Source organism: Bos indicus, chromosome 1 (genome assembly GCF_029378745.1).
Source record: "Bos indicus isolate NIAB-ARS_2022 breed Sahiwal x Tharparkar chromosome 1, NIAB-ARS_B.indTharparkar_mat_pri_1.0, whole genome shotgun sequence".
Taxonomy (NCBI): Eukaryota; Metazoa; Chordata; class Mammalia; order Artiodactyla; family Bovidae; genus Bos; species Bos indicus.
This window is the reverse complement of record NC_091760.1, coordinates 57,380,614-57,404,327: the sequence shown is the minus strand read 5'-3', so window position 1 is coordinate 57,404,327 and position 23,714 is coordinate 57,380,614. Positions and strand designations below refer to the sequence as shown.

Genomic DNA, 23,714 nt, shown 5'->3' with positions numbered 1-23,714 from the left:
ATTCCAGGCAAGGCAAGCTGATCTGCAAGGGACCTTGGCAGGGGCAGAGGGTGGGGTGGATCTTTGAACAAATAGAAAGAAGGCCACCATGTGAGCGATGTGAAGAGGGGAGAAAAGTAATAGAAACAGGACAGATAAGGAATTTAGGTTCATATAAAATACAGGGGAATACAAATCAGAATGATGTGACCTAATTTATATTTTTTAAAAGTCACACTGGCTGCTGTGAAGAAAATGGGCTGAAGGGAAGCAAACAGAAATGGAACTCAAAAGGAAATGTTGATGATTTTGAAGAGAATGCTATTAGGGGAGATGCAGAGAAGTTAAAGTAATTGAAAAATAGCATTGTAATCAATTAGAAGTGGGGTTGATAGAGAAAGAAATATCAAGATCTACTTCCAGGTTTCTCTTTGGGCATATAGGTGTATAAAGATGCCATTTCCTGGTGGGAAAACTAGAGGAAAAACAGGAATGGAAGTAGGGGAGGTGTATGGAAGGCAAAGGGAAAGATGAGATCAAGAGTTCAGTTACGGGGTGTTCAGCTGGAAATACCTGAGAAATCTCTCAGTGGAGATATCAGCTGGGCTACAGGATATGAGTCAGAAGTTCAGAAACAGGTTGTGGACTAAAGACATACATTTGACAGTAACCAGTGCATACAGGTTATTTGAAGCTCTGGCTATAAAAGAATGTGAAAATACAAGAGAAGAGAGTTCTCAACAAGAGATGGTGGGTGTTAACTAGACATACTGTGGAGATCATTCCACGGTGTACACAAATATTGAATAATTACATTGATACCTGAAACTAATATAATATCATATGTCAATTACACCTCAATTTTTAAACAAAAAAGTGAATGAGTCAAGGCATATTATCTTAATTCAGACCAATGAGAAGGCACAGAATTTTTCTGTTAACTTCTGGGAAAGTTTGATCTTGCTTAAAAAAAAAAAGAGAAGAAGGTGGTTCAGATCAGAGACACTCTTAACAACTGGCTGGGCAGAGGCAGAGGAAGAAGCAAGGGGAACTCAGATGGAAATGTCAGAGAGAAAAGTAAGAGGACAGGAAGGAAAGCCAGAAGAGTGAGGTACTGGAGGCAAAGGGGTTGGGTAGGGGGTAGTGCCTGGGAAAAGAGTTGTCCCTTATCTTGAACGCTGAACAGAAGTGTGCTCATAAGAGGGCTGAAAAGCACCCAGTAGGTGGGTTAGGCTGCACTAAGGTAGTAGTATGAACAGGAGCAAATCTGACGGAGCAGTGGAACAAGAATGGGAGGAACGGTTAACTGAGCAAGAGATCATATAGTGTACTGAGAAAACTGAAAAGCTCGGCTACAGCTGAAGAGAAACTAGCTAAGATAGTCACTGGAAGGAACTTTATTTTTAAATAATAATAAAATTTTTGTTTGTTTTTTTAATTTATTTATTTTAATTGGAGGCTAATTACTTTACAATATTGTGGTGGGTTTTGCCATACATTCACATGAATCAGCCATGGGTGTACATGTGTTCCCCATCCTGAACCAATTTTTAAAAATAATAACGGTGGCATACTGGCAGTACAGGTCCAGTAAAGAGGGAGTGGATGGGGGGGGAGCTGGGAACAGAAGGACCAAAAAACCTCTAGACGGTGGGACGGTACCCTGGGCACATACAAAGGGACTGGTCTTTGAGGGGAAAAGAGCCTTCCTTGGGCTTCCCAGGCGGTGCTAGTGGTAAAGAACTTGCCTGCCAATGCAGGAGACATAAGAGACTCGGGTTCAATCCCTGGGTCGGGAAGATCCCCTGGAAGAGGGCATGGCAACCCACTCCAGTTTTCTTGGCTGGAGAATCTCATGGACAGAGAGGTCTGGCGGGCTACAGCCTGTGGGGTCACAAACCGTCAGACGTGACTGAAGCAACTTAGCACGCACACACACGAGCCTTTCTTTGTGAGGATGAAATGCTCTCATTTCTAAGTGAAGTAGGTGGTGAGATCATCTTAGAGCCAAGGGGAGGAAATTGGACTAGAAGTTTGAACAGAGGGAAGGTATGAAATAGCCATGCCATAAAACAGTAGAGTAACTTTATTTGAGAAACAGTGATGCTGCCAAGAGGTATTCAGTCTCTATGTGAGTTTGGTTGTCAAGAATATGCAGTAACATCATCTAGGCCAGTCTGCTTTCACTTCCCTCGTTCTCCTCTGGAATCTCTCACCCAAAGCCAGTTTCTGTCATTTTTCATACCATGTGATGACAGACAATAATCCCACCTTCCGAGACCAACTAATCCCCTAACAGCTGTGTGAGCTGGTTCTATACTTCAAGCCCCCACTGTCCCCTCTCTTCAAAATAATAATAGGAAGGATACAATAAAGAACAATCTGTAAGTAGCCTCCTCTTTATTTGTTTCCACCCATGTTACTAGAGTTCCATCTCCACCTTAGTCTGGAGAATATCACACAACTGGCCCTGAAAAGTGAGATTTAGCACTCACTCAACTTACTTCACTTTTGTGTATGGAATTTATAGGCTGTGTCATATGTGGGTTACACAAAGACAAACAACTACACGGACGGGGAAGGCAGACAGGTTCACAGAGAATCTGATACCCCATTCCTATGCCCCACAAGCTTTCCAGTTTGACATAAACAGTAAAATACTAGTAAGCACCAAAACAAAGACACCTGATGCCTCCAACAAAAGTTCCTTGCTGTATCAGTGCAGAATCTTTGGAAACCATAATATTCCTGTGCGGCAGAACTAGAAAATCAATGATTTCATATGGTTTTGAGCTTTTAAAGAAAAATATGTCCACTACTCAAATGGATTCTTTACTGTTTCAAAGTCTGGAGCCCAAAGGCACATACATAAACTTTACCATGAAAAAGATGTGCAGTTGAATCTTGACAAGCAGGCAACCAAGAAATTGATATGTAGTTTTTAATCTGATTTTAATTTCTGACAATATCTTTTTGAGCTCACCCTCTGGCACCAAGATCAAATGCCATTATTTATAGGTTTCAAACAAAGAGAAGCCTAAAAAGGAAGCCACATGCAGCAGAAATCCTCTCCACATATTACCAGTGCAATTTACTCAAACTGAAATTATTTTTCTTTTTCTCAGTTTAGAGGAGAACTCGATGATCAAGAAAGAATGTAAGCTCATTTGTTTTTGTTTTCAAATTGTAATTTTAATTTTTAATTTAGGCTGAATTTAGCTGTAGCTGACTTAGAATTTAGGATGACAGTAAATGAAGTATTTTCCAGAAGAAATAAACAAAAAACAACAACAACAACAAAAACCAAAAACCCAACTACTACCTTGAATTCTAAAAACTCCAAGTAATTCTTCATATTCCCTAGGAGGGATCAGCTAACATTTAGGCTATGGCCTAAAAAGTGTAAGTAAAACTTTTTCCAAAATAAGTGTCAACTGTATTTCATAGTTTTCACTTGGCAGTGTGTGAGGATCCCCTGAAAACCCCAATGTATTTTTCTAAGAGCGGTGCACTTGCATTGAAGCCAATGGCAAGGCAAGACAGATGAGATGAACGGTTCCCATTCACCTTTTTAATACACAGAAAAATGAAAAGAAGTGAGGCAACCATATTTGAAAATGCTTAAGCCATCCTTTCAGGGCACCAGTAGTAAAGAAGTTCCAAAGTACTAAAATGATTCTTTAAAAAAAAGTGGAATCAGAAGAGCAGAAAGGCTAATGGAAAAAAGCAATTCACTCATCTCACGAGGGATAAACTGCCACAAATATCAGCTCAAAAATTAAGCAGGTTCTACTATCTCAGCATCAGCTGCTCTGACTAAGAACCTGACAGTTCTTAGTCTGCAGCGACTTACCTCATCTGAAGACTTTTTTCTAGTGTCACTGTCTCCTAGAACAGGACACACAAATCCAAAACCACAATTTATACAACATTTAAATTTAATCAATGGGACCACCATTTTGCCCAAAAAATTTGTATCAAATATAATTTTCTTTTTACCTTGGTCTTTTCACCAACAATGTTCTTTTCCAGTTCTGTGATTTTCCGGTTTAGATGATCCAAAATCTCCTTCTCTTTCATAAGTTCAGTTGTTTCTGATTTTTGTTCTCCATCCAAGAGAGCACATTCCATATCCAGCTGAAGACACAAACAAAGGTCAGACATGTTTCACCTTCAGGGAAATTTCCAGCTGCCTTCTTTAAAGGTGTATTTTTAACAGGTACAAATGGCAAAGAGTACTACTGTTATCAGTCAGATTATGGAGCCCAGTAAACACTCCAGAGAGTCCATGCGAGACTCAGAATTGTTATATGAGAAAGTAGGGAGGCCAGAATATACTTGCTAAGAACACTGGCTATCTTTTTATTTAATTTTTCTATGATGCCCTCCCCGCCTTTTCGCTTACTTCTCAAGGTAATTTTGCCTATTTGCTTAGATTCAGGCTCAAGTGTGAACCATCTTGAGAGCAGTCACTATCTCTGTTTGTCCCTAGAGCACAGAAAGTAAAAACTACACTCAGTCCATCAAGCAAGCACTGCATTTCCAGCAATGCCAGCAGGAGGGGCTTCCAGGGTCTGTACATGACAGATGAGCATTCCCTTCCACACATGGGCTGTTTGCATCAGCTGTGAGAACAGACATGAAGATCCTTCTTGGGCAAAATGAGCGCCTCCTGCTCACTCCATGGAGGTATGAAAAAATCACCCTTTTCTTTAACTGTAGTTATACCGTATATGTGGAGAAGGAAATGGCAACCCACTCCAGTGTTCTTGCCTGGAGAATCCCAGGGACGGGGGAGCCTGGTGGGCTGCCGTCTATGGGGTCACACAGAGTCGGACACGATTGAAGCGACTTAGCAGCAGCAGCAGCAGCATACTGTATATGTCTGTCTCCTTTAGAGGTTTGCAAACCTCCGGAAAGTAAGGTCTATGATTGATTCACATGTAAATCCCTCCATAGTGCCAAGATGATACTCAACTCATACTTAACATGCTTACAAAAATGTTTGTTGGATTTGAGCTTAAATGTCTAAATATATGGTACCTCAGCTGATAGATCTTGAAGCAGGTCAGAAAGCATACACCAGTTAAGACAAAGTCAGTTACATAACATATATTAAAAATGGCTTCCTATGTTTATCTCGTTGGATGAATAAAAATACAGAAAGAAGAAACATTTTAAAAAGGCAATTATATATACCCCACATATGTACCCATTCCATGAATATTTGCTCATGTTGACCTCTATGTATTCTGGCCTACCCAAGGCCTGTGCCCTAAGAGGTATTGCTATATTTAAGCTAAAGGAAAGAAAGAAAACTGGGAGAGGGTAATAAGTGAACTCGTGGTTTGTACCTCTCTGGAAGATTCCTCCATCTGGTCATTTATATCTTTGATTTTTTGTTCAAGTTCCTCAAGGTTGTTCAGAATTGCTATCCGGGTCTCTTCCATCGCAGTCAACTCCTGAATCCTTTGTTCTTCACTTATACCCTCTGGGGTCTGTGATTAATCAACACATAAAAGGGCTAGTCACACTTCAGTGCCAGAATTTCGCAGTTAATAAAGCAGTCACAAGTCTAGCATTTCACAGTCTGTGTCTATTTGAACTCGAAAAGCATCCCTGTGACTGTTTACTTGGAACTCTGCATGGTCCCAGAGAACCCCAGTAGATAGCGTTTCAGGTAAGCTTCTACAAATCAGGTTCAGTGAACAAATTCATGTCCTTTTAATACCAAAATAACTAAGAGGTAATATAGATGAGGAAGCTGTAGTCCACAGAGATTGTAGTGACTTCTCTCAGGTTACAGATAAAGTTTGGAGTGCAGAGAACTAGGATCTAGAGGAGACTTCTGACATCTTCCTCAGGAATGTCTCTTGGGCACTCTGCTACCTTCATTACAAGCTCCATGTTCTCTCCTGTCTCCAAGGGAATACACTTCCTACAAGTCTGCAGAATTTCTGCTGGGTCCCACTGCTAGGGCTATCTGCAAATGAGCAATCCTTATTGATATTCTTTCCAATACAAGATGGTAAATGGGGACATGGTATTTGGCCCCACCTCACTGATATGTTCCATAAAGTTAATAAGCAGGACAGTATTACGTTACTACTTTGGCAACCCTCAGAATGATTTAAAATTACACAATTAATACCAAGTTACTTCATGTTTCCGTTTTTGCATTAGCACACTACTTATTATTTACTACTTACCTATGTACTGATGAAGACACTAACTGGGCCACTGAGCTTTTGTGACATGAAATAGGATATTGGCCATTATTCATAAAATTATGTCATGGAAAAACTGACATCCTTCACAAGGAATGAGAAAGTTAGCAAAGAAATTAAGTGAGATAAGGCATACTTACACCTCTGAACAGAGTTATAACAAATGCCCAGAAAAGAAAGGAATATTTAGATCATACACGCAACCAAAATGTGACTGCCAATTATTTTAAGAAGAGATACAATAAATTGAAAATAGCTTCTTTTTTCAAGAATTTCAAGTTAGTTATTTCGTATATCCCCTGGTGGAGACCAGTCTTTCTATAAGGCAAGGGATGCCAATATAGGCATTATTTATTTAATTTTATCTCTCTTTGAAAAAGAAGCAATTTCTTTGCACCAGTAAGTCAATGATTATATAATTTCACAATTGCAAATTGGAAACAGCAGCCAAGTTATAATACATAAATTGCTGAAGATCACTCATTAACCACCGAAAATAACATTCAAATTAACCAAAGAAACCACTAACATTTTGTGTCTCTAAATTCATTTAACGTACTTAACAATCCTAAAAATTACTGTAAGAAGACAGGCATCATGTCCGTTTCTTTATTCTTTATTAACATTCTTTATTCTTAACCCTACTTTACTGCTTCTCAAAATTTAACCATTGAGAAGTTACACATCTCAGGTTGACTAGAGCAAAGATTAGAAGGCCTTTCAAGCCCTCTGTTTATTTGTTTGCTGATATTTAGATTTTAAACTGTCATCTTAAATCCAGTATCTCATCAACTAATAAAACAACCTGTGACCTTTCTTCACAGACAATTAATCTCATTGTCCTAAGGCTTGGGTGGCCAGTTTTAGGGCATGAGGAATGCCTGCAATAGTGAATGGCATTCCTAAATCATTGAGGAGTAATCCTAGCAGGAAAGCCTTAAGAAGGCCAGTATCCTGTTGGGTCAACATTTCATATTAGGTTTCAACTTCCAACATGATTTAAAAATATCTTTCACTGGTGGAAGCAAAGCATCAAAAGAAAAGAAAAACTGAACAATCTGCAAAACTATATTGATAGGTAACAGTGGCACTTCTAAGTATCTGTATAACTCAACATTTCTAGAAAATTTATCACAATAGGTCTAATAAAAGACAACTTGATAGTCTGTTTGTAGCAGTAAAAGTTATCTAGGTATTGACTTTTGCTACTGTTATTTATAAAAAGGAAAATCTTCAAGGGGCGTTCTAAAACTCTGGTTTGTAATAGAAAGGGATGAGGATACTGGACTCTCATTTATATCCAAATAAAAAACAAAAGAGTACCAAGGGTGTGGTAGCCACTAAACAGCTTTAGTTTGTGGTGACAGAAAAAAGTGGAATTTTAATCTATCTTATTTTTTTATAGTAATGTACAGGGTTCCACTGAGAGTGATGTTTTAATAAAAGCACACATATTGTGCATACCCAGATATATTGTTTTTGTGTTAACTCCATCTGCACACACACAGAAAGGAGAGACAGTAGGGACAAGACAATTTGCATCTACCCTTCCTTGTGTGTGTGTGTGTGTGTGTGCAGATCTCTGATCTCAACAGGTTTCTAAGAAGAAATATGCAAAAAAGGAGGGGCAGGTACGGTAAATGGAAATTGTCTTATTCCTACTCCTATCTCCCCTTTCTGTGTGCATGTGGATGGAATTAACTCAAAAACAGCACATCTGGGGATGCACAATATATGATTTTATTAAAACACTTCACTCTCAGTGGAACCTTATACATTACCATAAAAAAAAATCAGATAGATTAACTTAGAAACCTCTTGAGATCAGAGAGTGTTGCAAGTGTGAAAGGTTTCCACTGTAGACAGAATGATTACATGATTACTCAAAAAGAGTAGAAAAGTTTTCACCACAAGAGAAAAAATATTTTTTTGGCAAATACACGAGGAGATGGAATTAACTAAATGTATTGCAGCCATCATTTTGCAAAACATGTAAGTCAAGTCATTAGGCTGTACCCTTTAAATTTATATAGTGCTGTATGTCAATTATATATCAATAAAACTGCAAGGAAAAAAAAAGAGTGAGTTGTTTTCAGCTTTCACCTCAGGTGGTGGTAGACAGATTCATAAAGCCAATTAAAAAGAGCATGTTTCCAAGGTCATCTGCATCTTTAAGTGTTAGATAAAAGCAAAGTCAAAATGGTGAATTTCAGGCTTTCTAAATATCATTAAAATCTTTGTGTTTTTCACATTCTTCTCCATTCCTCAGATCGATAATAACAAACACTGTACTGTGTTAAGTAAATAATCCAAAAACACTCAAAAAGGAAGACCATTTAAAAAAAAAAACAGGACTTTTTTTTTAAAGATTCTTCTATCTCCTGTCTCAAGGTAACATATGTCTGTCTTCAGAGAATCAAAAATGAAAAACCCATTCCCTGGAACCCACTGCCTCTCAGCTGCACTCTGCCAAAGCTGCTGTGTGATACCCAGAGGTTCCCTTGATGGTTCCTGTCTCTAAAGGAGACACAGTGTTCCGCTGTGTGCTGTAAGGAAGATGTTCCAAGCTTCAAAGTCCTCCTATTTCCCAGAAGCATACTGGGGCAATGAGAAACATCTGTCAAAATCTGCTCATTTATATCCAACAGTTTTCTTGTCACAGCCCTCTTCAGGAGGAAACAGTGTGTGTGTGTATGCTTAGACGCTCATTTGTGTCTGACTCTCTGCTGCCCCATGGACTGAAGCCCGCCAGGCTTCCCTGTCCATGGGATTCTCCAGACAAGACCATGGGATTCTCCAGACAAGAATACTGGAGTGGGTTGTCACGCCCTCTTCCAGAGGATCTTCCCAACCCAGGGATGGAATCCAGGTCTCTTGAGTCTCCTGCATTGGCAGGCAGATTCTTTACCACTAGTGCTACCTGGGAAGCCCTTCAGGAGGAAATGGGTCTCCCAAAAGTTAGTCCTCAGAGCACACAGCTCACTGTTTTAACAAAAGTTTGGCAGATCTATGAAGGAAAAGAGTGAAAGGATTTAAGATAAAAAGTGCAGGAAGCCCCATGTCTGATGACAACAGCTCAGATGTTCAAATGATGGGTCATTTACTTTGCCTGAACACCAACAATTTTTTATTTCTACCCCCCATCCTAGTTTCTAACCACTGCAACTTTCTAGCAGGAGAGACAGAAGTCCTATTCAGAATTCCTCTCCTTTGAGAATTACTCTTCTAGTCATTAGAAGAAACAAGGGTTGAACACTCCAGAGTCCTGATGAATACACGGGCGAACTCTATAGGTAGGTATATTTCTGACTAGAAACATTCAAAAAGTTTTGTTGCACCGGGAAAGGCAAAACTATAGAGACAATAAAAAGAATGATGGCTCACAAGGTTTCACGAGAGCGGGGAAGAGAAATGAATAGGTTGAATCCAGGAGATTCTTAGGGTGATGACATTATTATGTATGAGATAGCAACGATGGACATATTACACATTGCACTTGTCAAAACCAACAGAACCATACACTATGAAGTATGTGTATGCTTAGTCGCTCAGTCATGTCTGACTCTTTGCAACCCCATGAACTGCAGTCCGCCAGGCTCTTCTGTCCATAATATTCTCCAGGCAAAAATACTGGAATGGGTAGCCCTTTCCTTCTCCAGGAGATCTTTCTGACCTAGGGATTGAACCCAAGTCTCCTGAATTGCAGGTGGATTCTTTACCATCTGAGTTATCAGGGAAGCATACAATATGAGAAGATCTCCTTAATGTAAACTGCAGTCTTTAGTCAATATTGTATATCAAAATTGGTTCATAAATCTTGATGAATGTACCATACTTATATGTGTTACTCGCTCAGTCGTGTCCGGCTCTTTGCGACCCCATGGACTGTAGGGTTCCTCTGTCCATGGTTCCTCTGTCCATGGGATTCTCCAGGCAAGAATACTGGAGTGGGTTGCCGTTTCCTTCTCCAGGGCATCTTCCTGATCCAGGGGTGGAACCTGGGTCTCCTGCATTGCAGGCAGATTCTTTATCATCTGAGCCACCAGGGAAGCCCACCATCATACTTAGGCAAGATGTAAATAATAGGAGATACTCTAGGAAAGCAAGGAGGACGAATAGAAACTCTTTACACAACCTTTTCAGGAGAAGGGGCTGACAAAGGATGAGATGGTTGGATGGCATCACCAACTCAATGGACATGAGTTTTTGAGCAAGTTCCGGGAGTTTACAGGGGAGCCTGGCATGTTGCAGTCCATGGGGTTGCAAAGAGTCTGACACAACTGAGCGACTGAACTGAACTGATAAATGTCCAATATATCTGAAACAGTCATTAATAATGTCAAGGGGAAGACGACTCATGATAAAAGACTAATGTCCTTATCACCACAATAGCTCCTAGTACTGAGACAAAGCATTTTTTTAAAAAATCAGTGACAAGGAAGACAAGGGAGATCAAGATGGTAGAGTAGGAGGACGCCGAGCTCACCATCCTGACAAACACATCAAGGATACATCTAGATGTATCCAGCTTTAGCTGGACACAAACAGGAGTCTGGAGGAAAGGCTCTGCTACAAGCAAGGCAGTAAAGATCCACATGGAATCGGGCATGAAGAGAGGAGATGAAAGCAAGCAGGACCCATGCCCCAAGCAGGACACAGAGGAGGAGGGGGGATATGATGGGCTCAGAGACGCCCCCTGTGAAGTTAGGGCACACCAGCCGTAGGGTCCAACCCAGGGAAGACAGGTTCCCTTAGCTGGTTTGAAAACTGTGGGACTTACAGGAGAGGCTTAAGAAGCGGAGACTCTGCTCACGAAGAGCAGGTGCACACGTCTGCCTGCTCTAGGTAACAAGGGGGAGGAAGCAGACTGAAAACAGTGTGGAGAGTCTGGCTGGTTTCCCACAACTGCTCCTGTCTGCAACAAGTGCCTGATCTAGCTTCTCTTGCTCCTGAGCAGCTCCCCACCAGGACAGAGGTGCTGTATTCAGGGGAGGGAGTGCACATTTAGAAGAAAAGGAACCCGCCTGGACTTGACCCTCAGGGCTTCTGGTCCAGCACCTTGAGCTCTGCTGACACCCAGACAGGGAAGTGACAGCCACTGAACATGGGAGAAGCCAGCTTCCCCTGGCTGGGGCTCTAGCCCCTCCATCTCCAGCCCTACCTCTCACCAAGATAACAGCTGCCAGCACACCCCAGGAGAAGATGGGATCTTTGCTCACTTCAGATCCAGCTTTTCCCACCAAAGCCACTGGGCACTTGCAGACCACATAGAGGCACTCACACACAAGGATACCCCATTCAAGATCAGGATATGTAAATATTTCAACAAATTTCATAAAGTTAAACATAATGGGAATACAAAGGAAAATGTTTCAAATGAAAGAACAAGGGGGAAGAAAGACCTGAAGAAAATCCTAATGAAACAGAGATAAAAATTTACCAGATAATAGGGTTCAAAGTATTAGTAATAAGAATGTCAACTGAATTGGGTTAAAAAAAAAAAAAAGACACAAAGAATAAGAATTTTAACAAGGAACTAAAACATGTTTTAAAAAACGGAGCTCCAGAATACAACAACTGAAATGAAGAATATACTCGAAGGAATTAATAGCAGATTGGGTGATACAGAAGAACACATGAGAAATCCTGAAGAGAGAATAATGCAATCATCCAATCATAAATAGCAACAAGAAAAACCAACCAAGGGACTTCTGAGACAACATCAAGTGTTCTAACATTCACATTACAGGGGTCCCAGAAGATGAAAAGAGAAAGGGGTAGAAAATGTATTTGATGAAATTATGGCTGAAAGCTCCTAAAGCTGAAGAAGGAAACAGATTTCTAGTACAGGAAGCACAGGTAGTTTCAGAGAAGATGAACTCAAAGAGACCCACTTTGAGACATATCATAATTAAAATGGCAAAAGCTAGAGATTAAAAAGAGAATTTTAAAGGCAGCAAGAGGAAAATAGAGTCACGTACAAGGGAACCCCCTCCCCCTAAAAAAACAGGACTTAATTAAGCTTAAAAGTTTTTTTTTCGCAGCAAAGGAAACCATCACCAAAATGAAGAGACAACCTGCTGAATGGGAGAAAATATTTGCAAATGATACAACCAATAAAGAGTTAATATTCAAAATATACAGCTCATATAATTCAATATCAGAAAAACAACTGCTTTAAAAAGGGCAGAAGACCTGAATAGACAGTTTTCTGAAGAAGACATACAGATGGCCAAGAGGCACATGAAAAGATGCTCAACATTGCCAATCATCAGAATAATGCAAGTCATAAGCACAGTGAGATCACCTCACACCTGTCAGAATGGCTATCCTCAAGAAGTTCACAGATAACATATGTCGGTGAGGGTGTGGAGCAAAGGGAACCTTAGCACACTACTGGCGGGAATACAAACTGCAAACCTCTATGGAAAACAGCATGCAGCTTTCTCAAGAAAACTAAAAACAGAATCACCATATGATCCAGCAAGTCCCAATCCTGGGTATATATCTGAAGAAAACAAAAAAAAAAACAGTAATTTGAAAAGATATATGCACCTCAATGTTTATAGCAACACTATTTATAATAGCCAAGTAATGAAAGCAACCTAAGTGTAACAAATGAATGGTTAAAGAGGATGTGGTAAATATGGACAATGAAATATTCATAAAAAGAATGAAAATTTCCTATTTGCAACAACATGGATGGACCTGGAGGATATTATGCTTAGTGAAATAAGTCAGCCAGAGAAAGACAAATACTGCATATTAGCACTTGCATGTGGAACCTAAAAAAAATAAACATAACAAAACAGAAACAGATTTATTGATACAGATCAATATAGATCCAGTGAGGAGGGGACTTCCCTGGTGGCTCAGACAGTAAAGAATCTGCCTACAATGCAGGAGACCCTGGTTCAAGCCCTGGGTTCGGAAGATCCTCTGGAGAAGGGAATGGCTACCCACTCCAGTATTCTTGCTAGTTAAACTGGCAAGCAAATTAAAACATAATTAACTTAGCAAATTGAAAATTTTGATGATACATACTTTGGCAAGTGTGTAAATAACAAGGTGCAGGGATAAACTCTTCTCAAGAGTCACCTGGAAATACACACAGTCTTTGAGATTATAAGTTGGAAATATTGTTTAAAATGAATAATACACAACCTCTTTGACCTACCAACTCCACAGACACATTTGCACAATTTGTGCTAATATATATATTCCAGAATATTTGCTGCATATGGATTTTATTAGTAAAATATTGGTAACAATTTAAACAGTATTTCCAAACAATAAAATACTAGTTGACCATCAGTAAGAATGAGGTAGAACGGTCTATAATAATATTCAAAGATGCTCAAGACATTCAATAGGAGAAAAACATCATGCAGAACACTATACTTGTGTATATGTTTATATATATAATATATATATTATATATATAAATTCAATATGCTTATATTGCCACATGTTCACAGAAATATTGGGAAGGTATGGAAGACCCTCTGTGTTTATCTCTCAGGTATGCAACCAGAGGGGATAGGGAAAAGTCAAACTGTTTCTCTTTCTCTTTCTGTACTGCTACATTTTCTAGAGTCTAAATGTGTTACTTTATAGGAAACACTAGAATTTGCTGCACCTTGTTTAGCTAGCGTTAGTGTTAGTCGCTCAGTCATGTCTGACTCTTTGCGACCCCTATGGACTGTAGCCCACCAGGTTCCTCTGACCATGGAATTTCCCAGGCAAGAATACTGGCGTGGACTGCCATTTCCTCCTCCACCGGATCTTCCCCCATCCAGGAACTGAACCTGGTTCTCCTGCATTGCAGCTAGATTCTTTACTGTCTGAGCCACCAGAGTAGCTGCTTCACTGCAAACATTCTGGAAAACAAGCAGTAAGACCCCTAATGTCTAGGCCAGGGCAGATGCACGGTCCGGGCCCTGTATCTAATCTCTGTGTGGCCGGCTTTACCTTTGGTAGGATACTTAGGTAAGCGGACTCGCCGGAAGCTTTCAGAAAGGCAGAGGAGGGCGGCGGGGGAGTCCTGGCGAGGTCCCCGAGAAGTTCATCATTCCTGGCGCCCCGTGGCGGGAGGAAGCTGGCACTGCTCTGACTGAGGCTCCCAAAGCCTGCCAGGTCCGCGTCGTGGAGAGCGCTTTTCTGGTGGCACCTGTACCTGGTGTCCGGGCTCACCAGGGCTTCTTCAAACACAGACTCCTCATCCGAGAGCTGCAGTTTCTCCAGCTCTTTATTGATTTTCTGCACATCTGCCACGGTGGTGCCGGGGGACACACGACTGTCAGGCTTTGTGTACTCAGCACAGAGGCTGAGGATGGTCTCCAGACGCTGTCTCTCCTAGAACACAGAGGACAGAAGGTCGGTGAGTTTGTGAGCAGGGAGCAACTCCACATAGAGAAGAGGCTGGGACCACTGGTAAATTCAACCCACACATAGTCCCACAGACACTTGGCTGGTGATATTTTTTATCATTGATGAATCCATTTATAAAATCCAGATGAAACCTGGTTTAACAACAATGCCTGATGTTCCTCCCAAACTCAATTCTTTATTTGTATATCCCAGTGCTGATTCTAGCACATACTAGCACTTAGTGAGACCTTTTCTGATTTGTCAATTCTCCAAACACTTAAAAAAAATTTTTTTTTAATCTCCTTTTTGAAATCTTCACCCCCTTGCCTCCCTCTACTATCTACCTTCAACAATAGCTCTTTCATCATTGTAGCCTTAGTATTATATTTGCACTTAAAACTAATTCTCTAACTTTCTATAGAAATATCATTCTACTGTTTAGATGCACAAAAGAAAAATGCTACTTTAAAAAAGGTTTAATTTGAAAGGCATAACTAGCTCTTTATTTTTTTCTTGAAATGCTTCAAAACTTTGAAAACTTTTATGTCTTGTCATGATATAAAGATCTTTCCCACAAATTTCTCACATGAATAAATTAAAATAATTTTTTAAAAAAGAGAATGTTGTAGGAAGATGAAGAATATTCAATATCAGGTCCAGATAGGAAGACAACAATATATTTCAAATTCTGAAACTATTAAATATTTGAATCATTCAGCTGAACTATAAAATGATAGTTTGTTTTAAAAAATCAATATACCAGCCATTGATGTCTATAATGGTACCACTAACTGACACTGCACCAAGCTCCCCAGAAAAAGAAGTATATATTTATGATTTTTGACTTTAAGTAAATTAACTATATGTTTGTGAACAAGGGGATATAATTTACAAAATGCTTATCATAAACCTAGACAGCACTGTTGAGGTAAGGAAACTCAACATCTTCTCTCACATTAGCTCAATTGCCAAAGTGAAAAGAAAAAAAATAAAATAGCAAAAAAATCTCTTGTCATTACATCTACCACATTGAAAAGAGGATTCTAAAGTCTTCCACAGAGAAACATTTTCCAAACTGGTTACCAGTAAAAAAAGAAAAATGTTAAGTAGCCCTGGGCTATTGTTTTTAATATTTTACAGCAAATCTGTAGAGACGAAATTCTGAAGGCAGTTTACTCTTTATTAGTGGAAGAATATCAAATAGGAAAATCAAATAGGAAAAGGCCAACATAATTCCCTGGTTTTCATTAAATACATCCATTAAACGACAAATTAGCATGAAATGACTTTTATCTGTCTTCTTAAGTACTTTCCACACTCCAAAAATGCAATAACTTGATCAAAAGGACTATTAAACTGGTTGTTATAAGCCCCACCTCCCTTTCACTGCCTGAACTTCTGGACTCCAGCTGCAGCTCCATCCTCATGGCCTCAGTCTCATGGAAGGCACTCGGCTACACAACCTCATCGCAGGAGCTTCTGCACCCTGTCCATCCAGGAGTCCCGATGCTTATTTTATCTCTGCAGCTGCCACCAGCTGCCAAGTCCTACCCACCTCAGCTTTGTAGGGAGGGAGCGTGTGTATGCGGGGCGGAGTTGGTGGGGGGTGGCAGTGGCCCAGCATTCACTGCCTTATTTTAAACTTCTCTAACAATCCAGCAAAGTCTGCATGGGAATATGCAAAAACAACTGGAAGGCATAAGTGAGGAAGGGGATAGGAACAAGATGTTATAATTTACCCATTCTCAAGAGCATCTGCATTAGAGGCTAATCTCCAAGGAAAAGTTCTCTTTCTGCAGTGTAGGTGAATTAAGTCAAAGCATCTAAACACAGTCTTTGCTATTCTTCATAGAGGACAGTATGTATGCCTTGACATTCATTATGTTTGGGATTATAGGAAAGTTGTCAATTTCTATTACTCAAGTTGCTAATGAACAGTGCAGTCCTCAAAAGCATGAAAGGTACTTCTGCCCAGTCTGTCACTCATGGCAAAATTCCTCCTACCTCTCCTTCCCAAAATAGTCTCTTTTGCTGCCAGCGCTATTGCTTAATTCCAGAGGGAATAAATGATCCCAGCCTTAAGATGAATGCTATTTCAGATGGTGAAACAGTATTCCAAGGCGAGTGCACAGGAAGTTTGGTCTACTGCTATGTGCTTCTCTCTATTCTTATCACCCCATTCACAGCCAATCTGTTCAGACTTGAATCTCACACGCATGCAGCACTGCTGCCCACGAGTCTAACAGAAATCCGGACTGCACCGAGATGCACTGGCCCCGTCAGAAGCTGCACCAAAGAAAAATAAACTGATGGTGAGGAGTGCGTCAGAAGAAAGGTCTGCGAGGCATTTCGGAAAGCATGAGAAGCCTTTTAAGGAAAACCCTGAGCAGAATCGCCTTCATAATTCTCCCCTGAGCTCTCTTCATCCTTCCCATTCATCACGCCGATATTCTCCACTCTGCATGACCTGAAACAAGGGCGGCCATTCTGCAGAAGGACGCTTTTGAGAATCAAATAGAGCACTATTAATAATTATGCTGGGACAGCAAGCCAAAACTGGGATGGGCAACCTGAGATGTGTGGCTCTCTTCCTAAAATTCAATTTCCTTTGACGCTTCACCTGACAACCTGGTGAGTTAGGAAGCTACCCTCTTTGATATCTCCAATTCCTACCCACCTTTCCAAACAAGCAACCTACTGTGCATTCTCTTGAAAAGGCACCAACAGAGAGTCTAAATATCTAAATGACCTAAAACATTGGTGTTCAGGATTTAGAATGTAGCTCCCTTTGAATCAAATTATTTAAAATACATTTAGACTGTTTTCCCTCTCCATTTTCCCTTTCCTCATCTCCATATATCATAGGAAGCTCTGAAGGGGACATCAGATCAGATCAGATCAGTCGCTCAGTCGTGTCCGACTCTTTGGGACCCCATGAATCGCAGCATGCCAGGCCTCCCTGTCCCTCACCAACTCCCGGAGTTCACTCAGACTCACGTCCATAGAGTCAGTGATGCCATCCAGCCATCTCATCCTCCGTCGTCCCCTTCTCCTCTTGCCCCCAATCCCTCCCAGCATCAGAGTCTTTTCCAATGAGTCAACTCTTCGCATGAGGTGGCCAAAGTACTGGAGTTTCAGCTTGAGCATCATTCCTTCCAAAGAAATCCCAGGGCTGATCTCCTTCAGAATGGACTGGTTGGATCTCCCTGCAGTCCAAGGGACTCTCAAGAGTCTTCTCCAACACCACAGTTCAAAAGCATCAATTCTTCAGCGCTCAGCCTTCTTCACAGTCCAACTCTCACATCCATACATGACCACAGGAAAAACCATAGCCTTGACTAGACGAACCTTTGTTGGCAAAGTAATGTCTCTGCTTTTGAATATGCTATCTAAGTTGGTCATAACTTTCCTTCCAAGGAGTAAGCGTCTTTTAATTTCATGGCTGCAGTCACCATAGAGCTTAACAAATAAACCTGAAGAAAATGGTGCACCTTTCTTTCACTTAATGATTAAAAAAATGTTGCGGGCTGTGTCTTTTGACCACAGAGCTTTCTTTCTTTTCAGATTTGAATGTGTCTGGCATTGCCCCACTGTAGTTCACAGCCCTCGTCAGGAACCTCATCAGTATTTTGAACCCACCCAGTGCTCTCGTAATCAACAGCCGCCTAAGCCCTTGGACAGTGAATATATTATAGAAATAAATTATGCAGAAAATCAAGTACCAATTCTTAATCATGAGTGAAACCTTTGTTAAAATTTCCCTTTTAGTAACCACTATGGTGATGGACAGGGAGGCTTGGCATGCTGCGATTCACGGGGTCGCAAAGAGTCGGACACGACTGAGCGACTGATCTGATCTGATCTGATGGAGATGATATGGAAATTCCTTAAAAAACTAAAAATAGAGTTACCATATGATCCTGTAAACCCACTCCTAAACATATATCCAAAGAAAACTATAATTCAGAAACATACATGAACCCCAATGTTCACTGCAGCACTATTTATTATAGCCAAGATATGGAAGCAACCTCAATGCCCATTGAAAGATGAGTGGATAAAGATGTGAGATATATATACACAAAGGAATATTGTTGTTGCTGAGTTGGTAACTCATGTTCATGGAATATTACCCAGTCATAAAAGAGAATGAAATAATGCCATTTGCAGCAATATGAATGGACCTAGAAATTATCATATCACACTAGAGAGGTCTGCTTCTGCTGTTGGCTTCTCGAAGGTAATCTACGTCATAACTGATAAGAGTGTTTTTGTTGATTAGGGAAAGGTTGGCCACACCTTTCTCTCAGGGTGGGGGCTGGCTACTCCAGAAAGACCACATGATTTCATGTGGGTGCTTTGGGTCAGTTCAGTTGAGTCTCTCAGTCGTGTCCAACTCTTTGTGACCCCATGAATCGCAGCATGCCGGGCCTCCATGTCCATCACCAACTCCCGGAGTTCACTCAAACTCATGTCCATTGAGTCGGTGATGCCATCCAGCCATCTCATCCTCTGTCGTCCCCTTCTCTTCCTGCCCCCAATCCCTCCCAGCATCAGGGTCTTTTCCAATGAGTCAACTCTTCGCATGAGGTGGCCAAAGTACTAGAGTTTCAGCTTTATTATCAGTCCTTCCAATGAACACCCAGGGCTGATCTCCTCTAGAATGGACTGGTTGGATCTCCTTACAGTCCAAGAGATTCTCAAGAGTCTTCTCCAACGCCGCAGTTCAAAAGCATCAATTCTTTGGTGCTCAGCTTTCTTCACAGTCCAACTCTCACATCCATACATGACCACTGGAAAAACCATAGCCTTGACTAGACAGACCTGTGTTGGCAAAGTAATGTCTCTGCTTTTGAATATGCTATCTAGGTTGGTCATAACTTTCCTTCCAAGGAGTAGCATCTGCAGTGATTTTGGAGCCCCCCAAAATAAAGTCTGACACCTTTTCCACTGTTTCCCCATCTATTTGCCATGAAGTGATGGGACCGGATGCCATGATCTTCGTTTTCTGAATGTTGAGCTTTAAGCCAACTTTTTCACTCTCCACTTTCACTTTCATCAAGAGACTTTTGAGTTCCTCTTCACTTTCTGCCATAAGGGTGGTGTCATCTGCATATGTGAGGTTATTGATATTTCTCCCAGCAATCTTGATTCCAGCTTGCGCTTCTTCCAGCCCAGCGTTTCTTATGATGTATTCTGCATATAAGTTAAATAAGCAGGGTGACACATGCTTTGGGTCATGTGGTATCAATCAACCTGGAGACAGAAGTTAACCACACAGGCAGTCAATCAATCATGCCTATGTTATGAAGTCCAATAAAAACTCTGGACACAAAAGCTCAGGTAAGCTTCACTGGTGGCCTACAGGAAAAATATCTTATGCAGCCAAATATCTCCCTTAAAGTTCATAGACTATGAGGTTCCTTCGCCAATCTGGAAAGAGAAAGAATTCCCTCATGGCCTAGAATTCTTCCCTGTGGTAGATTAGGTGCCTGAGCCCAGTCGCCAAAGTAACCCAGGGAGGAAGGAATCTTTTTCTGTCAGTCACTGCCATTTGGTCCCTCTAACCCCACCATTACTAAGCAACATACATTCCGCACAGCATAAGTCCATGGAACTTCTAGAAAGAACTTCTAGAAAGAACTACCTTCCAAAAACTCCCTCTCTAACCAGTACACACTTCACCCCTGATGTAGAATCCAGGTTTCTATTTCACGTTGTCTCTGGCTTCACCTTAAATGCCAGAGGTAATTAGTGTCCCTGCCCTGTGAGTACATGCCTCATTCAAATACCCGAGGAACTTATCATATCCTGCCTTTGCTCATACCCAAAGAAATTCAGTTATCCTAATGCCATTTTATAAATCAATCCTCACACTCCTGATCATTTTTTAAAAGAATTACATTACTAAGTGGTGTGTCAACAGCTCCCTTAAATCTGTTTGTTTCCACTATTATTTTTGGCTATGTCCCTCTTCTGGAGGAGCCTATACTTTAGAAAATATGTATAAATATAAGTATATAATATATTTAACTCAACACAATGATAAAATATATTTAAATATTAATACGGGCTTCCCTGGTGGCTCAATGGTAAACAAGTACCTGTAACGCGGGAGATGTGGCAGGAGCCGCGGGTTCTATCCCTGGGCCAGAACAATCCCCTGGAGGAGGGCATGGCAACCCACTCCGGTATTCTTGCCTGGGAAATCCCCTGGACAGAGAAGCCTGGCGGGCTACAGTCCATGGGGTCACAAAAGAGTCGGACACAACTTTGTGACTGAACTACAACAAATATTAATATGTTTCATAATTTAATAACATATCATATAATACAAAAATGTATGCTGAGGTAATACTTTATTTTCATCTACATGAGACACGTCCTCGAATACTACCACTTTATTAAATTAATCATGTTCCCTTCTAACCCAAGAATCTTTTCTCAACTTTCTTTTTCTGCCTCTAGTTATTCCTTGCATTTGCTAGGCAGACTTACATCAATCTCTGACCATATATCTAGGACTTTTTGTAGTTTAGTCCTTTCCTGATGCCTTCCGGCATCATTTTGCCATTTAAAATCAACCTGCAGACATGCAAGTTTTGAAAAGTTTTACTCTTATAAAATATCCAAGTTGTGGTGAACTACTCTTAAAATACTGCAGGATGTCATTTGAAAGAAAAGGACTGTCATGAATGTCTCCATAACATTATTGCTTCTGCTCAGAAAATTGAAGGAGAAAAAAACAATTCACTTCTCCCTATAGACTGAAAAACACTGGCTGTAAATAAAGGAAGTTCATGTGATCAATATGATCATAATTTCTACAGTGTTTAAGAAAAATATGCCAGGTACTTTTTTCCTCTTACATCACCATTTCAGAAGAAAATCTACATGGTGCTTGAGCCCCTTCTATTAAAGAAATTATGCGATTGTTCCATCCCATTAAAGAAAACACGATACAAGTCCAATAGTACTGTCCCTTGCTTACATTTTCACCTCGGTTTAACTAAGTTCCAGAGGGTCTTTTTGATTTGTTTGTTTCTCCTGAAAGACTACAGTTTACAATGTGCAACCCACTGAAATACTTTTAGATTTTTATGTAATATTTTATTCTGTTCAATCAAAACCAGTGTATGAGCGATACCCAAACTCAATCTTCACATTTGAAAATCTATCCTAAAAAATAAACTTTTAACATGTAAAGAAGTTGCTGGATTGAAAAAGTAGGAAGGTGTAACATGTAATAAAAAAAGAAGGGTGGGCTATCACATATCAACTGAAAGTACTGCAATACAACCATCTATGGGAGATATACCTCATGGGAAATACAGTGTGCTATAATTTAAAAAGCATGCTATAGAGTTTTACATATAGAAATTACAAGTAAACAATGACATGTCTTCTTTCTTTATTTGAGTTGTTAGGAAAGTAATGATATTCTCCTTTCTTCCAAGGCAGCTTTCAAAAATTATAATCTGTTTGACATGATTTAGGCCTTGGTCTTCATAAGCGGATAGAAAAGTCAAACTTTTCAAAGTTCTGGCTCTGCTATTCTATAATCAAAATGAAAGAAATACATGTCTGAAGAAACTTGTTCTTTTTAACTGTACTTAGTGTTTTCTTAAAATTATCTTCTTTTTCAAATTCAAAACTACAATCCCAGATCTGGGATAGGGTCTTGGCAAGTTTGAATGAGAAAAACATCAATTTTTCCAAACCAAAATTCTTCAAAAGAACATACTCCCAAAGAAATATATCTCTCTTGCAGTCAATTAGATTTTACCAAATTTCTTGGCTGTTCTGAACTTTGAAAAACCAATCTTACTGATTTCTGCTTCTGGGAAGATGGTGTAGAGATCCCTTCCCCTATGCTTCTCACTAAAGTACAACTAAGAACCTTGAAAATTTTATATATAGGACAAACATAAGACTCTGAAAAATGGGGAGAAAGCAGCAGATCAGCTAGGAAACTAGAGTCTCAAGGAAAAGCAGAGACAAATTCCCTGGGATTTCCTTTTGTCTCATAAATCCCAGACTTAGAGCTGAAGAAAAGGCAACAACAGCAACAAATTGACCCAATCTCTATAGAGTATTATGCAGTGGAAAAAGCCAAACGCAAAAGGTTACATGGTATCTGATTAAATTTGTGTAACATTCCTGAAATGACAAAAACATAGAAATGGAGAACAGACCAGTGATTGCCAAGGGTTGAGGAGGAGATAAGGGTAGGAGGAAAGCCAGTGCAGCCATATAAAAAGGGTAACAGGAGAAATCCTTGTGGTGTTAGAACTGTTCTGTGTCTTGACTGCATCATCATCCTGCTATATATCATCATATACCCTGCTATAATAGGGAAGAACAAATCTGACTCCATATTAGATCTGTTTCTTTACCCTTTATATTTTACTGCTTTTGCTACAAGTTAGGAATGTTGCCTATAGGCTGAAATACATGATAGCCCATTCTCAAAGGCTATATTTTTTAAAGTATAATACTTTTCCATTCATATAGAGATAAAACGTTGCAGAACAAATAACGTTTTTCTTATTGGAGGTTTACAGGAACACCATGACCTAACCTACGTGGACAGCTCCAAGAAGAAAGGATTCCAACAGCAGTAAGTTTGCCACAACCAGCCCCTCCCCACTTTAAGTATAAAAGAAGTCTGAATTCTAATTTGGGTAAGATGGGGCACTAGTATACCATCTTCTCAGTCTGCTGCCCTTCTGAATAAAGTTGCTATTTTTTGCCCCAGCAACTTCTCTCTTTATTTATTGGCATGTCATGAGGCAAGCAGTAGGAGCCTGGACTTGGTAACACTGGTTATTATATCGTACCAGAGTGTACAAGATGTTACCATGGAAGAAACTGGGTAAAGGATCTCTGAACTATTTCTTATAATTAATTGCATGGGAATATACAGCTACCTGTAAAATATAAACTTTTTAAAAGTGCCTTCTAAATGTCTTAACCTACACATTGAGATGACTGAATCAAAATTCATTCATTGAAAAAATGATGAATGTGTTTGATTTCAAATACTTGTTTTGGACTTGTTTCGTTTTTTTAAAGAATCAACCTCAAATTTTAAAAATAGTCTTCATAGCAAATATTCCCATAAACTTTTGTAGAACA

General features: G+C 40.0%; 1 protein-coding gene across 7 annotated transcripts in view; it reads right to left on the bottom strand.

The window, feature by feature from the left end:
* PHLDB2 (pleckstrin homology like domain family B member 2) overlaps positions 1 to 23,714 on the bottom strand; it is a 198,862-nt gene that overhangs the window by 54,484 nt on the left and 120,664 nt on the right. For all 7 annotated transcript variants that reach the window (XM_019978192.2, XM_019978254.2, XM_070787601.1 and 4 more), the window contains 3 exons: positions 14,178 to 14,561; positions 5,334 to 5,477; positions 3,979 to 4,116 (listed from right to left, as the gene is read on the bottom strand). In XM_019978192.2, coding sequence (XP_019833751.2) covers positions 3,979 to 4,116; positions 5,334 to 5,477; positions 14,178 to 14,561 — 666 coding nt within the window. The remainder of the gene's footprint in view (positions 1 to 3,978; positions 4,117 to 5,333; positions 5,478 to 14,177; positions 14,562 to 23,714) is intronic.